The 17,493-nt window shown below is 41.7% G+C and overlaps 1 protein-coding gene across 2 annotated transcripts in view; it reads right to left on the reverse strand.

Annotated features, from left to right (window-relative positions):
- PTGR1 (prostaglandin reductase 1) overlaps positions 1–17,493 on the reverse strand; it is a 29,830-nt gene that overhangs the window by 3,724 nt on the left and 8,613 nt on the right. For both annotated transcript variants that reach the window (XM_040239282.1, XM_040239293.1), the window contains 7 exons: positions 16,429–16,474; positions 15,445–15,501; positions 12,935–13,102; positions 8,797–8,914; positions 5,898–6,053; positions 2,687–2,795; positions 226–344 (listed from right to left, as the gene is read on the reverse strand). In XM_040239282.1, coding sequence (XP_040095216.1) covers positions 226–344; positions 2,687–2,795; positions 5,898–6,053; positions 8,797–8,914; positions 12,935–13,102; positions 15,445–15,501; positions 16,429–16,474 — 773 coding nt within the window. The remainder of the gene's footprint in view (positions 1–225; positions 345–2,686; positions 2,796–5,897; positions 6,054–8,796; positions 8,915–12,934; positions 13,103–15,444; positions 15,502–16,428; positions 16,475–17,493) is intronic.

A 17,493-nucleotide genomic window follows, 5' to 3' on the forward strand; every position in this document is an offset into this window, starting at 1 on the left:
GAAAAAGCAATATTGTAACAAATTCAATAAAGACTTTAAAAACAGCCCACATAAAAAAAAATTTTTTTTTAAATGGAGAGGAACTTCAGACAGTGAGTGCAAACAAGATTCCCAGGTGTTTTGTTATAAAAGGGGGAGAGTGCCATGAACCCATATTCACAGTGGAAGTGAAATCTGAAACCCCCACAGGGCATCTGGTGTCACAGTGGCTCCAGGGCCCCTCACCTCTGAGACCCACTTCAGCAGGTCTCTCAGAGCCTTCTGGCGGACTTCTCCTTGCCAGCGGTAGACGACGAAGCCTTGCAAGTGGAGTTCCTTAAAGATGATGCTTTCCGGGGATGGGCCTGTGAAGAGGAGGGCACGTTTGAGCAGCAGGAAGCAGGGAGGTGGCCGTGATGAAAACGCGCATGGTACAAGGCATGTCAGGGTTCCCCTAGTGCTCTCCTGCCCGTGTCCTCCACTCTTTCCGACCCACAGGGCTGCCCCCAAATCAACATGCACTCTGTGCAGGCGCAGTAACTGCCCCAAGACGTCCATGTCCTATTCCCAGAGCCTTTACTATGTGACCTTCCATGGCAAAAGGGACTCTGCAGATAGGACCAAGTTAAGAACCTTTAGATGGCGAAATTATTCTGTATTACATAGGTGGGCTCACATGAGAGTCCTTGTAAGGAAGAAAGGGATACAGGAAAATTAGAATCGAGAAAAAAAAATATGTGATGATGGAAGCAGAGATCATAGAGATGGAGGGAGATTTGAAGAATGAGTGCTGCCAGCTTTGAAGACAGAAGAAGGGACCATGAGCTAAGAGATGCAGGTGGCCTCGAGAACTTAACAAGGCAAGGAATCTGAGCCTTCAGAAGGAAAGTAGCCCTGCTAACCCATTTTGAGCTCTAGAACTGTAAGAATAAATTTGTGTTGTTTCAAGTCATTAAGTTTGTGGTAATAGACAGGACTTAGCACAACTCACAGCTGGAAGACTCACCCCAGCTATATTTCTCTTGGGTTAAGGAGTGGAATCCTCATCTCCACATCTTGGAAGAGAATGAAATACTATTCCTGGGATTGTCCACACTACTGGGGATGTCGTTTCTTTATTGTGAGCAGAAAACAAATATGGCATGAAAGCTAGGGGAAACAATTACTTGTCTCTGAGCTCCCCTAATAGTGAAACGTGTTAGAGTTCTTAGAGACCACCGGCGGGCAGAATGTCACCTGCTTAAAGTGGAATGGACAACACCAGCTGACATCTCACAACCTGTCTGAGCAGCTAAACTTCAAAAAGGCTAGATCAAGTTACTGTATCCAAAATATTTGGCTGTGGTCAGGAAAATGCACCCTGGAGCTCTGCTCAATAGGCAGGAGAAGGATTCCCCAGGATTCTAGCTTAGCATCAATTAGAAAAATGTGGAGGAAAAAAAGTCCCTAATAAGATTCCCCAGTGCACTGGGAGTGTCCACTTTGACCTTTCACAACCCAACAGGAAATCTACAAGTGATCCTTCCTCAGCCCCTTTGACTCCCACCCACCTGTCTCAGTGCAGCCGAGGTGCTAACTAGCACAGCTAGTTTCTTCCTCATGAGTGAAGCCCATCATAGAAAGAATAACCCATTTATTTATGGTTGTCAGGATCCTGATGGTGATCTGGATGATTCCTTTTTGGTTTTTTTCCTCCTCTTTTTTTTTTTTTTTTTTTTTTGTGACCACAGGTAAATCTGTAATCTCTTCAACAGCACAGAATCCTTGTAGCAGAAAGGGGTTCTGTATGAGGAATTCCGAACATCAGCCTTTGTTTTGGGGCTGTCACTAATGCTTCCCTCGTGGCTCAGCTGGTAAAGAATCCACCTGGAATGCAGGAGCCCTGGGTTTGATCCCTGGGTTGGGAAGATCCCCTGGAGAAGGGAACAGGTACCCACTCCGGTATTCTGGCCTGGAGAATTCCATGGACTCTGTAGTCCATGGGGTCACAACGAGTTGGACGCAACTAAGTGACTTTCACTTTCTGTCACTAATAGGAAAGAGTCTCTGGTCCTTTTACCCATTCATCTCCCCACCTTCAATAAGAGACCTGGGCCTGGAGGTGGGAGGGGGAGGTCTCAGCATAGGAGTGGTGAAGCAGGAGTAGAGGGCATGGCAGGGCAGAGAAGCAAAACAAGGACATTCTAGGAATGCAGAGAAAGGATACTCATTTTTTTTTTAGTGGAAATTGTCAGTGTGGTGAGGCCTGGCTGTTCTGCTCCAGGAAGCTCTGCTCACTACTGTCTAAAGAACATGGCAGCCCATTTCCCCTGTACCCACATCAAGTCTACCCATCCCCAAACCTCCAGCACATCCCCAGTATCCTGAAGACCTCTAATATTTTACCCGTCAGACCAATGTGTTCTATTTCTAAATGAAATCATGACTTTTTACAACTTTGTAGAGAATAGTAGGTAAAAAAACTAAAACTTTTAATAACTCTGTTTTGTCCATATTTTCAGATCCTGTTCTTTCTCTATGTCAAAATCCAATATAAGCTGACTTAGCCCAAATATACACAATCACGTATTTTTAGTTAATACCATTTAATCAAGAATATTAGGAAATCTTTTAAAATATTTCAATAGTCACTGACCTGTACCATATCTGTGAATCATCTCTCCCTCCCATCTTTCTACACCTCTGATCGTGTGCATGAACTCATTACCTGGGGGAAGTGGGCCGGTTCTGTTGTATACAGAGATGGCCCCACATATAGCAATTCTTCCAAATTTCTTCATCTGGGTGATAACAACATTGGAAAACTCTCCACCCACCTAGCAGACAGGGAAACAAAAACCAAAACCTTTAAATAAACCCTACCAGATTCAGGGGAATCATTAAGTCACAATCATCACTTCACAACACTTGTTTTAGCAGCAATAACACTTATTAAGTTATTACGGCAGGGCTGAAAACTGAATCTAGAAAAAAACTTTTTAGAAACTGGGCGTTTTTATTTGACTGTAGGAACATAACTTATACATTTTGCTTTATTATATTTTGGGGTTTTCTTATCAGTTCAATAATCTCATTTCCCTTATCCAGAAGTATGGGAAAATAACTCAGAAGCCATATAAAGAACAAAGTTGGAGGACTCATAATTTCCGATCTCAAAATGTATTACAAAGCTATATTAATCAAGACAGGGTGAGAACAGAAACAGCTCAACAGTACTAAACTGAAAGTGCAAAAGTGAGCCCTCACATTTGTTGTCAATTGGTTTCTGAGAAGAGCGCCAAAATAATTCAACAGGAGAAAAAACATCTTTTTTAACAAATGGTGCAGAACAACTGTAGGCATCTACAAAGAAAAGAATGAAATTGGACTTCTTCCTTACAGGATACACAAAAAGTAACTTACAATGTGTTATAGGCCTAAATGTAACAGCTAAAATGATTAAGCTCTTAGGTAAAAAAAAAAACATGAGTAAACCCTTTGTGACCTTGGATAAGGCGAAGCCTTCTTAAACATGACACCAAAAGCCCAAGCAACAGAATTTGGACATCATCAAAATTTTAATACTTTTGTGCTTTCAGGATACCATCAAGAAAGTAAAAGAAAAAAAAAAAAACAACTTAAAAGCAACTTACAGAATAAGAGAAAATATTTGCAAACCATATACAGGAGGTATTTTAATTAAAAATATACTAATATATTCCATATTTGAGAGTTGGATTATTTGCTAAAATTTATTTATAACTCCAGAATCAATATTCAGAGCTTTCTTTGGTCATTCACAGACATAGTTCCCAGCTAAGGTCAAAAAAGGCCAAGGGTCTGCTTTCTTTTTTCAACTCTCATGCAGAGATTATCGGAAGATGGAGACAGTAGGGGGCAGTGCCGAGTACTTCAAGAAGCTCCAGTTCTGGGGCCGGTTGGATGGGGTAAGAATCTCAGCTGTGGGAGGATTAGTTGTGGCAGAGACTCAGACAAGTTACTTAACACTTTTTAACCTCACTTTAAAAATAAAGAAAGAAAGAAAATAGAAGCTATGAGAAGTACTGAAGATCATAATCAGTGTAAGATACGCGCATGTATGTGTATGCTTTCAGTTGGACCAACGGTTCAGTGTTTGTGGCAACTTTGTAGAATATAACAACCAGGAATACTGAGAATTGACTGTATCTGATAAGGGACTTGTATCTAGAATATACAAAAAAAAACTTTGACAACAGATAACCCAACTGAAAGTTGGTGAAGGATTTAAGCAAACATTTCTTCAAAGAAGACATACAAATGGCCACTAAGTACATGAAGAGAAATTCAATATCATTAGTGACTGAAGAAATGCAAATTAAAACCTCAATGAATTATCACTCCAAACTCACTAGCATAGCCACAATCAAGATGGCAGATAATAAATATGGTAAAGATTTGGGAAAATTGAAACCCTCATGATTGCTGGTGAGAATGTAAAATAGTGCAGCCATTTCGCAAAATAGTATGGCAGTTCCTCAGTCACTGCAGATGGTGACTGCAGCCATGAAATTAAAAGACGCTTACTCCTTGGAAGAAAAGTTATGACCAACCTAGATAGCATATTCAAAAGCAGAGACATTACTTTGCCAACAAAGGTCCATCTAGTCAAAGCTATGTTTTTCCAGTAGTCATGTATGGATGTGAGAGTTGGACTATAAAGAAAGCTGAGTGCCGAAGAACTGATGCTTTTGAACTGTGGTGCTGGAGCAGTCTCTTGAGAGTCCCTTGGACCGCAAGGAGATCCAACCAGTCCATCCTAAAGGAAATCAGTCCTGAATATTCCCTGGAAGGACTGATGTTGAAGCTGAAACTCCAATACTTTGGCCACCTGATCCAAAGAACTGACTCGTTGGAAAAGACCCTGATACTGGCAAAGATGGAAGGCAGGAGAAGGGGACGACAGAGGATGAGATGGTTGGATGGCATCACTGACTCAAAGGACATGAGTTTGAGTAAACTCCGGAGTTGGTGATAGACAGGGAGGCCTAGCGTGCTGCAGTCCATCAGGTAGCAAAGGGTTGGACATGACTGAGCAGCTGAACTGAACTGATGGCAGTTCCTCAAAATGTTAAACGTGGTGATACCATATGACCTGAACATTTATATTCACACAAAAACTGCATATGAATGATCAAAATAGCCTTATACTTAATAGCCAAGTGTGAATGACTCATCTGCCGTTCAACTGATGGATGCTTGATAAAACATGGTGTATCCATACAATGGAATATTTTTGGCCATAAAAAGCAATGAAGCAACACTGAAAATCAACTACATTTCAATAAAAAAATGTATAAAAAGGAATGAAATACTGATAAACAGGCTACAACATGGGTGGATTTTGCAAACAGGTTAAGTGTAAGAAGCCAGTCACCAAAGATCACTTTAGGGGGACTGACTGCTACTGAGCACAGCATTTCTTTTTGGAGTGATGAAAATGTTCTAAAATTGTGCAAAGAGTTGTACAATTCTGTGAATACACTAAAAATTATCAAGTCTTATACTTTAAATGGGTAAATTATATCTCAATAAAGCTGTTTTTTATTTTTGTTATTGTTGTTAAATGCCTTCAAAAAATTTTTTAAATTATTTATTTGGCTGCACTGGGTCTTAGTTATGACAAGTGGGATATTTAGTGGTGGCATGTGAACTCTTATTTGTAGGGTCTAATTCCCTGACCAGGAATCAAACCCAGGCCCCTTGCAATGGGTGCAGGAAGTCTTTGCCATTGAGCCACCAGGAAAGTCCCAATAAAGTTGTTTTGTTTTTTTTTTTTTTTAAAGGGCATATGGGCTTTCCTCATATATTTTTAGGTGGAAACTCTAGAAGTAGATTTCCTGGTATAGTACTTTGTTACTTTGTTAGTAAGTCAGATAGTAAGTCTAATTTATACTTACATTATCAAAATAACAATCATAACCCTCGGGAGCAGCTACTTTCAGAGCTTCTTCCAAAGACTTTACTGTTTTGTAGTTAAAGGCGACATCAAATCCATGCTTCTTAAGCCAAGCAACTTTTTCATCAGACCCTGCTGTTCCAACAACTTTGCAGCCCTAAATGGGGAGAAAAATGGTAACCATTTATAAACCACAACCAGGGCCAACTATATCATCCTAGACTGGAAAGGCCAGGTTTCCCCAGAACATCCTCCTAGGTACTGAGTCACATATATAATGGGTCAATAGACCCTAGAGGTGAGATCCCTAAACTAGCCTATGACACAACCCAAATGTAACTTCAGCTTGCCTCTGCCCACCCAACAGATCCATCCTACGTTTAGGTGGTTGGCAGCTCTTTTCAACCTGCTGGCTTGACAGCCTACTCGTCTGATTCTCCTGTTTCTTCCTGTTGGGGCTTCTTGCTTGCAGTAACTTCCATGCTACCTCTTGGTGCAGTGGCACTTTGGACGGTAATTTTGGCTCAGCCCTGTAACTCTCACATCATAGAGAGACCTCTTGGTAACTGCCCCATATTCTGTGATTTAGCCCAAAGCGTTGGACTAGATGCTGCCTAATCATAGAGGAAGCAGAGTGCACTCAGCTTGAGAATAGAGATTATATTGGTAGAAAGTTCTATTCTGAATGCATCGTGAAGACCAGAATATCAGCCTCTGTTCACTTTCACCTGGACTGGGTACATACATGTATGTATCTGCACAAACAGCTGCCATATAGTTTTTCCACTCATTCCTGATTCAAGAAGAAATGATTTTGCGCAGTCTCTATCCTTGGTCCTTGTTCCTTCTAAACACACACTCTCATGACAAGACAGTGCACTAAGTTGTGTCCGACTCTTGCGACCCCATGGACTGCAGCCCGCCAGGCTCTTCCGTCCATGGGATTCTCCAGGCAAGAATACTGGAGTGAGTTGCCATTTCCTTCTCCAGGGGATCTTCCAGACCCAGGATCGAACCCAGGTCTCTAGGATGATCTCATTTACTCTTACCACCTCACTGCCACCTTCCTGCAGATGATTCCCTTGTCTCTTAACTCTAGCCAGGCCTCTACCCTAGTTCCAAATCAGTATTTCTGAAGACCTCTACTAATCTACACTTGGATAGCCCGTGGAGCCTCGTAATCAGTGTGTCTGAAGTGGAATGTATTTTTTCCCTTGCTTCTTACCTGGTGTTCCTCCTCTGTTCTCTGTTGTAGTGAGTGATACTCAGTTACCCAGTTAACCAGACGTGAAACACATGGGTCGTAGGAGATGCTTGCTTTCCGCCCTCTTCTATCCACATCCAATCACCAGGTTTTATTCTTTTTCACCAAATATCCTTAAAAGCTACTTCTGACTTTCTGTCTTCACTGTCAGTCTATCATAATTTTCATCTGGATTATTGTAAGAGCCTCCTAATTTGACTTCTTGTTCCTAGCATCATGTCACTATGAACTGTTCTCCTCCAAAGGCCAAGGTGATTTCTCTAAAATGAAGGGTTAAGCATGTCACTCCTCTAAGGATTAAGCACTGACTTCTCAGCATAGCAGTCGCTAGTGAAGCTTCTGAAAGAACAGGTTTAAGGATAAGTCTTATCAAACTTTTAAAATAAAAATTCCTTTAAAAAAATTATTTTTTTAGCCATACCATGTGGCGTGAGGGCTCATACTTCCCTGACCAGGGACTGAAGCTGCATCCTCAGCAGAGAAAGCAGAGAGTCCTAACCATAAGGCCATCAGGGAATTCCCCCCCTCCTCAAAAAATCCCTTAAAATTTTAATAAAACATTTGAAATTTGAATTTTGGAAATATTACTAATTCATTTTATAAGTCTAGTGTAACCCAAAGCTAAACACTGATACGTTCCAAACTTTAAACCAAACTCACCTATGAATATAGATGCAAAAATTCTATGTATAATGTTATTAGATCAATTCCAAAAGTATAAATTTAATATATACCATAGGTAAATAAAGATTATTCCAGAATGCTATTATGGCTTCAGATTAGGAAACTAACATAATTCTTTAACTGCAAAGTATGATAAAATTCAACATTTATTCTTATTTATTTACTTATTTAAATAAATTCCTGCAACCACTATGATAGCCTCATCTACTTGTATTCCAAGTGCCCATCAGCACTGGATACCAGCCTGAACACTTGGCTGCTGGTCATAGCCCTGTACTCATCTGTAGTCTCCCTAACTCTTTCACTAGAAACCAGGCCCTGAAACTAGGTCCTACATCCACCCTCTGGCAAAGGATCAGCCAAACCAGATCACCTTGGGACATTTCTATAACATGGCACATCCTGACCACATCTGAGCTGCCCGATGTCTTGTACTCAGATCAGATCTCTTGAGCACAAACACCTGTTCGTATCAGAGCCAGTGTTTCCAAGGCCTGGGTGCCTCCCATGAGTTAGTTCCCAAGCTAGGGCCCCACTGCTCTGGGCTGACTGCAGTAAGCTTTGAAATGGGGCCATAGGGGCAACGACTCTTGGTTGGCTGATCAAGTCCCTTCTTCAATTGTTTGGGGCAGTCACAAAGACAGGAGATTAAGCTGTAACAAGAGACATTCAGTAAAAACTACGAGAAGAGTTCACAGACTCACTACTGTAAGCAGAGTCCATTCCTGACGTGATACCCGCAATGTTATCAAATAACAACGTTCAGGTCATCCTTGCTGCACCATTTTCCCTGTTCCCCCCATTTCTCAGTCATTCCCAATATCCAACTTCTACAAGAGGTCAACTAGACCAGACTCCCGGAGATGAGGCACGGTCTGCTGTGTCCACCGCTACATTCCCAGTGCACACTGTGGGTGTCAAGTGAGTGGTTGTTATGGAGGAAGCCACTTACCTTGAGCTTAGCGATCTGCCCCACAACAGAGCCCACTGCTCCTGCCGCCGCACTAACCAGCACTGTTTCTCCACCCTTCACTCCACAGATGTCAAACAGGCCAAAGTAGGCTGTTAGGCTGAGGGGAGAAAAGCAAGACTCTGTGGATAAATTTGTTTCTTTCCTCTGTATCTCATTTATTTATCCCTGAAGACCTTCTCAGCAGCCCAGTGCCATGGGTCCAGGTAAAAGACAGAAAATATAGGAAATGCATATTACCAGCTACCAATGGTCCACTCCCTCCTTCTTTACCTCCAGGAGAGGAACAAAGATGATGGGAATTATGGATGGAACAGTCAGGTGGCTCAAAAAGAGCAGTGTCTTGTCCATCCCCAGGCCAGGTTTCAAGGGTGAAGGGAAATTGGTTCCCCTTAAACCTTAGGGATCCTAGAACAGACAGCTTGTGCCTCATTCCCATGTAAGTTCTGAGGAGATGATGAGCTTTCTGGGGAAAGCCTCCATGTCATCATGGCGCCCTAGTCCCAGAGCAGAGATGTCTGTGTGTGGATGGTATCTAGGCCTGAGGGGGTCAGGGAGACACACATCGAGTTTCCCATGCTCTGACGTGTGAGGAAGAACTCCTACAGTTCCCCCATCTTGTTTGAAGTGAAATGCCAAAGTCAGCTGGCAGGGAGAGAACTAGCGGGCCTGCAAAGACGAAGCTCAGAAAGCACCGATGGGACGAGGTGAGGAAACCACCATGCCTCAGTAGAGTCCCAGCTCAGAAGGGACATGGCTGAGGACTCAGTCGGAAAAGTCACACTTTGAAGTCTCGAAGCATAAGACTTATGACCAGCGTAAGGCTAAGACAGATCAAGAGCAAGAAGTTGTCCCCACCTCTACTAGCACTGGGTTTCTGTTAGCCCCCAGGAGCCTTGCATCTACCCTAGGGAGAAGACAAAGGAAATTGTGAGTACGATCCTGAAATGATGTGAGAAATCATTGGTTTGACTAAGGTTTATTTTACTATATCAGCTGGAGATAGAAATGAAACACAGGAGTAGAAAATTTTTAAGTTCTATTTTTGTGCCCCTGAGTCTGAGCCCATGAAACCTGTTCCATCATGGTGATGTGGAGCCACTGGCAAAATTTCAGACAGATTCTTAGAAAGTTATTTCTGTGTAAAACAAAGCTACACGCTGGCATGACTTAAGCTTACTCAGCCTCTGATTACATTTGAGGGCCAGATACAGTTGGGCATTGAAGGGAAAGCAAAGAAGGCAGACAGCACTTTTTCTGAGGACCCAAATATCTAAAGTCCCCCTGACCCAGTGCTTTTCAAAAGATGGATGGAACAACCATCTGCCTCAGAATCAACTGAAGTTTTATTAAAAATTTAGATTCCCAGTCCCACTGATTTAAAAACACCAGGATATGGAAATCTGAATTTAATAGGACTCTAGGTAATTCTTATGAATGCAGACAATGGGGAACTACTACCTTAATGGACGCTGATACCAGAGTGTATGGATAAGTTAGCCTAACTCCCAGAAAGAAGCAGAAGGTATATTTCAAATAGGGTCATGCCACCTGCAACAATCCTTAGGCCCCCCCTCCCCCAATATCCCTTCTAGATATTTGCAAAATCAGCCTTTAATTAGATATACTGACTTAAGACATACAAGGTCTTTCCCAAACATCGTCTTTTAAAAGTAAACTGGAGAACTTCCCTGGTGTGACAGTGAATAAGTACCCACCTGCCAGTGCAAGGGACATGAGCCATGCCTGGTCTGGAAAGAGTCCACATGCTGCAGAGCAAGTAAGCCCGCATGCCACAGTTACTGAAGCCCATGCACTCTGGGGCCTATGAGCCTCACCAAGGGAAGCTCCTGTGCCTAGAGCCTGTGCTTCACAACAGGAAAAGGCAGTGCAGTGAGAAGCCCACACACCACAAGGGACAGCAGCCTCCACTTGCTGCAACTGCAGAAAGCCTGAGGGCAGCGACAGAGACCCAGCACAACCCCCACCCCCCCACCCCCCCCCAGAATTAATTTAAAAGTAGTAAAAAATAAAAGTAAACTGGAGATAAGATGGAGAAGCCAACAATAAAGAGATCCTATAGGGAAAATTTAGGGTATGCTTTGGATGAAGGCTGACTGGATAGAATCAACATGTTGGAGAGAAAAACACTTAAACTCTTTCAGCCGAAGAGGAAGACAGAGGTCCCATTGTCAGAAATAATGCAATACTTTGGGAGGATGTGAAATCTTTGGAGCCTGGACAGCTGAAAGTCCCTAGGTTTCAAAGTTCAACTTCTTTCCTAGATTAGCAGAAGCTCCTGGATTCTGGAAGTGTTGACCCATCCTGTTGGTAAGCGGCTCATCTAGGCAAAAATTCTCAAAGAATGGGTGATGTGTTGCTAGGGGAGGCTAGAAATGTGACTTGTATAACCCCTCCCACTCAGTCTTTGAGAACCACTGTATGAAGTTGATTGGAGTAAAAACATACTCCTTAAGGACTTGGAACAGGTGAATGAGAAATATACCCACAAATGAATAAATTGTCTTCTGTTTTAGAATTCAAATCTCCTAATATTTTACAAATTACTTTCTCTCCAACTAAGTCATGGGAGACTGACCCTGTGGTTTCCTCGTGTCTGCACTCAGCCCTGTGCTCCTACCCCTGGGTCACAATTTAGAGAGAAGGATGGGCGGAATAACAAGGTGAGAGGAAGTGCTGTCACTGTAGAGGGTACAGCCCAGGCAGGAGAGATCAAGAAGGGCTGTCATTCTGTTTAGTGCCCACTGTTTGCATGTAAGAAGGGATTGCTAAGTCACTTCGGTAGGGTCTGACTCTTTGCAGCCCCATGGACTGTAGCCCACCAGATTCCTCTGTCCATGGGATTCTCCAGGTAAGAATACTAGAGTGGGTTGCCATGCCCTCCTCCAGGGAATCTTCCTGAACCAGGGATCAAACCTGCGTCTCTTAAATCTCCTGCATTGGCAGGTGGGTTCTTTACCACTAGCACCACCTGGGAGGCCCAAGAAGGCATTGCTGCTGCTGCTGCTGCTGCTAAGTCGCGTCAGTCGTGTCTGACTCTGTGCAACCCCATAGACGGCAGCCCACCAGGCTCACCCATCCCTGGGATTCTCCAGGCAAGAACACTGGAGTGGGTTGCCATTTCCTCCTCCAATGCATGAAAGTGAAAAGTGAAAGTGAAGTCGCTCAGTTGTGTCCGACTCTAAGCATCCTCTAATTTCACAATGTTGTCTCCTGACTGTGGTAATTCAGAGGAGTTCAAATTCTGAGTGTTACATGAACTTGAGATGTAAGGGATCGGTTATGCAGGAGGCTGATTCATTCAATGAAATGAACAATATTTCATTCTCTAGAAGTCCTGCAAAAGGTTAAAAAGAGGGAGGGCAGAAGAGTGGGAAGAAGGAAAGAAGGAAGAAAAGGATCACATAACTTAGAGAAACTCTCCAGCCTAGAAAAGTTTTGGGGACTCTGAAAGGAATTCTGTCAACCTTGCTTCTCCAGGGCATGAGAAGAACCTTGAGGTGCAGAGAGCAGCTGGGGCCTGGAGAGCAGACACAGGATGAACTGCTCAGGAGTCTTCCTGAAGGCCAGGCCAAGAGACACTGGGCTATTTTAAAGCTGTCCACCCTGAGTGACCGTACAACTATTGTGATTCATCTCAGTTATTAAATTTCAGATGCCCTGACACCTCTGGAAACTCAGATGTTGAAAGGTGGTGAGGAATCAGAGGTGATACAGAAAGGCCAAGGTACATGGAACTCTCTCTCCTTTTAAGCTCTGAAACAGAGGCAGATGAGTGAGGGGTGAAGGAAGACCTTTCCAGGGACTGAAGGAGCTGGTTTCTTTGTGTCACCACTTGCCGGAGGCTTGAGAGGGACCGTACCCCCTGCCGTTCCTCACTGTCACTTCTTCCTTGTACCTGAGCCCTCCTCTCTCCCCTTCAGCCCCAAAGCGAACTCCAGCCCCTCTTCTTCCCTTCTTAGTCCCATCATCCTCTCTAATCCACTCCTGAGTTTAGAATGCCTCAAGTCTCTTCTTGTTAATCAAGCTCTGGACCAACCATTTTGGAAAACCAAAATGTCAGGGATTCAAACGAGTGAAATATACCCATGAAACTCACCCGGGCATGCCAACCGTTCCCAGAGCCAGAGACAGTGGTAATGTGTCTGGCCACTCTGCAAGCACCTTTTCCAGTTTTTCCCCATTAGAAATGGAATGCGTTGTCCAGCCAGAAGGAGCCACCACAATAGTTCCTGGTGGGAAAGCTGAATTTTTACTTTCCACAACTCTGAAAGAGAAAGCACATTCAGACACATGAGAACCCTTTCCTTTCAGGGGAGTCTGGATGCTGCATGGTTAGTGTCCACAAAGGGGCACTGAGTTTGATAGTCATTGATCAAATACCCTACCACATCTCTCCATCGGAATAGCCACTGGTCTCTCCTTGAGAAAAAAATATGGGCCATCAGAGAGGAATTCTCAACTGGTCCAGCATCTGTCCCTGTCATCACTCACTCCTCTCTAAGCAAGAGAAGTTCATCCTCTGGCTCAAGGTGACCTGGACATCAGCCTCTGCTCTTCTTCAGAGGCTGCCCTTCATCTCTTTGCCCTTCCTCTCTCTTGAGTCCTCAGCATTTCCTCTCTCACTGTCCCTCTCGCTCAGCATGGAAGTATGATCTACGTCACTATCGTTCAATCTCATCCTATATGAAGAAAATTGTTAATAGGCCATGAGACAAAAATGGATAAATGAAGAGATATATACCTTGTGCTTGGAGAGAAATATTGTAAATAAATCAATTTCCCCTAAATGAATCTAATAAGTCATTGAAATCCCAATAAAAATCCAAATAGGATTTCAATAAATGGTATTATAACTTGCCAGTCATTTGAAGTATAAACACTTTAGTCCTTGCTCCAAAATAAAAATTAAATGTCTAGAAGATAAAATATAACATACTAGAAGAAGTGAATAAATATTCTAGCAATTTTGGAGGGGAGAATGCCATTCTAATCATGAAATTTTATCAGCTATGATTGGACACAAAAGAAAGATAAACAAAGGCCCAAATGTTTTCAGTACTAATATTCATAACACACAAGAAGTTTTACAGATCAATTTAAAAGATGAAAAGACTTAAAAGAAAAAGGCAAATGACATGAACAAATAATTCACAGAAGAAAACCATTAATTTTCAAAGAGAATGTCAACATCATTAATAATGAAAGAAATGCAAATTAAATTAAGCATCAAATAAGCAAGATGAGTTAAGTATCATTTATTCACCTCAGATTGCCAAGAGTGATAGTTAGCAATGATCATATAGTTACCAAGGAAATAGGTTCTTTAAGACACTCTTGGTAGGAAGGGATATAATCTTTTTGAAGTGAAATCTATTGTTATCTCTTCAAATTGAAATATACATCTTCTTTGACCTAGAGTTTACACTTCTGGGGATTCAACGTAAAGCAATAGTCATCCAGGTAGGCAAAGAATACAGAGACATACTCAGATCGATGTATGCATATTCCTTGCAGAATTATTTTCAGTAGAAAAAACTGGAAAGAGCTGTTATCAGGAGTAGATAAGTTAAATGTCAGGTATCAATGGAATGAGCTTCTCAGGTGGCTCAGAAGTAAAGAGTCTGCCTGCCAGTGCAAGAGATGCAGTTTTGACCCCTGATCTGGGAAGACCCCCTGCAATAGGAAATGGCAACCCAATCCAGTATTCTTACCTGAGAACCCACGGACAGAAGAACCAGGAGGACTACAATCCATGGGGGTTGCAAAGAGTAGCACTTAGTGACTGAACAACAATAAAAACAATGGAGCAATCTGCAAGCCTTTAAGAGCTAAGTGGTATATTTATACACTGTCAACAAAAGATAGCCATCACATATTGAGGAAAAGCAATTTGCTGAAGGGCTTTTAATCCCCTTAAAGATGATAAATATTAGTACATGTACTGAACACTTTTTGAAATAATAGTATATTAACGACAGTCATCTCTAAGGTTCAGATGATGGGGGAACTTTCAGTTTCCAATATATAAATTTTTATCTTATTTGAATTTTTATAATAATCAGGAACTGCATGAATACACTTCTTTTTAGTACTTAAAAGTAAGGATAGCAAAGCTAAGTTGCAATGATAAGAATTTCACCTTCTTCCCTCCCTTACTTTCTTTCTCCAAGAAAGTGAAGTCGCTCAGTCGTGTCCGACTCTTTGAGACCCCATGGACAGTGGCCTCCCAGAGTCCTCCGTCCATGGGATTTTCCAGGCAAGAGTACTGGAGCGGGTTGCCAGCGCCCTCTCCAGGGGATCTTCCCAACCCAGGGATCGAACCCAGGTCTCCCTCATTGCAGGCAGATGCTTTACCATCTGAGCCAACAGGGAAGCCCTCAAAAGTAAGGATAGCCAAGCTAAGTTGCAATGATAAGAATTTCACCTTCTTCCCTCCCCATCAGCTAGTCAGGACAAGGAAAGATTTCCCAAGTAATTTCCAGGGTTGAACAGTGAGTGGCCCGCACAACCTGAAGAAACTGTAGGAGTGATGGACAGAAACAGGGCCCAGCAGGAGGTAAAGGGGAGACATATTTTCCAAGCACTAAGACAAAAAGATATCACTACCTGGCCACTTGCTCTCCCATCATCATGTCACCCTCCTTCAAGCTTTTTGCCAAAATTCTGAAACAAAACAAAACCATTCTTAATATATAGGAGCATCTGGGAGAAAATGGTCTTAAGTTTCAAGCCAAATGGAAAACCACTAGGGAAGTGTGTATAAAACTGAAGCCCAGCCACATGAGGGCAGTACAACTGGGTGGAACGGAGGAGGAAAGCTGTTACAGGCAGTTCTGATCTGGTCGTATTTTTCTATGAAATGAACATGAGAACCTTACCATCATGCTCAATTGTGGCTGAATTTCTACCAATGACTTTGAAAACATAACCCAGGTACCACTGGGCACTTGTGACCCAAAATACTAGACATGCAAAAAGAAATGCTAGTTAATATCTGGAAATACATTTTTCACTTTAGAGTTGAATCTCTATCAATCAACTGTGAAAAAAAAATATTTAAAAGAATGATGACTGCATTGTTCATCTAGGCAAAAAGGTATTGAGTCAGTGGCCAATGAAACCTTTTACCCCCTCCCCACCCCGAATTGCTTACTAAGTACACACAGTTTAGTCAGCTGCAGATTACCTAAATTACAAGAATATATGTAAAGGAAAGGCAAGAAAATCTAATTTTAGTCTCAGCCATCTTCCTCTACCCAAATTATTTGCCGACAGTGACATGGAGAAACTGGAGTTGGCTTATTTCTTCTTTTAGTGTTTTGGGAAGCAATTGTGATGAATGATGAGGGGCAAATTGAACACAATAAGATAGGGGATGCTTGTAAAATAAAGGGGCCAGTGTTGTCTACCACCATTCTGCGCAGACTTTTGCCTGAAAAAGATGAGCATCTGTGAATCCCATCACTGACATCATACTCTGAGAAATGGGGAATGACAGTGTTTTGAATCAGCTGGATTATTCTAAAATATTGCCCATGGCAAGGTAGTATCCAATGCACAACATAAGAATTTTCCAGAGGAAAATAATACCTCATGTAAGGATCCACAGTGAAGTACAAAGCTTCCAGCAGGACCTCTGCAAAATAAAGCATTCCACAGGCAATTAGAAACCTTGGCCTTGTGCCTTATCTCTGGCCTTCTCAATGAACAAAGACAGTCTTTCTGCTTCAGGCTTATGCTCTCATCTGTGCTTCCTGGATGTTTTCTTGTTTGTTTTTTGTTTTAGAATTAATTTTGAGCATTTATTCTCATCATTACAGTTTGATATATAAAGACATCAGACATAAAAGTAAACACTGGGAAGCACACATATATTTCCATTCTGAAAGAAGTCATGTTATATTTACAGAAAAAAATACAGCAAATATTAAGGTATTCAAAGTAATTTTTTGACAATTCAGATGTGGCATACTTACAACAAAAGTATAAGTTTTAAAATAATTAAATAATTTTCATAGAATTATCAAAGTACTGAGATAAAGAAACACTGAAACTCACAAGGGTAATTCTATAAAAAGTCCCAAAATAAAGCTAATATTTTTCCACTCTGAAGTATATTAAATTACCATACCAAAATATTAAAATGAACATGCAATGTGGAAGCTGTACCAAAGAAAACAGTATTAAAGTCCTGAATATTGACAACTGTCTGCACAATATGTCTTAGGTGTGTTCATGAAAAATGAGCTTTCTAAAAGAGCCTATGTAATGGATATATCTGCAGAGAAAGAGAATAAAGCCTTTTCATTCTATCATTTTCAAATGTAACTGCAAAAAAGAAAAAAAATCTAATATAAGTTTTTAAAGTATTAGCTTATAAATAAAAATGTGGAGTGGTGCATTCTTCATGCATTTGGATTTTTAAACTGATGCTATGATCATTGTAGTAAAATAGATAGCAATGTCTAGACCCCAAAACTGTAGTAAGAAATCCACTCCCTCTTTCTCTTTCTCAAACAGGAAGTCATCTTAGAAAATGGAAAGGAGAAACAGTGACATGTGTGAATTCAAAACAACACAGTACTACAATGTGGCAAAAAATCATAAAAGCAGCGTGTGAAACTCAAGACTATTTTCTTAAAGCAAATTTTCAAG

The sequence above is a fragment of the Oryx dammah genome, unplaced genomic scaffold, assembly GCF_014754425.2.
Source record: "Oryx dammah isolate SB20612 unplaced genomic scaffold, SCBI_Odam_1.1 HiC_scaffold_1, whole genome shotgun sequence".
Classification (NCBI taxonomy): Eukaryota; Metazoa; Chordata; class Mammalia; order Artiodactyla; family Bovidae; genus Oryx; species Oryx dammah.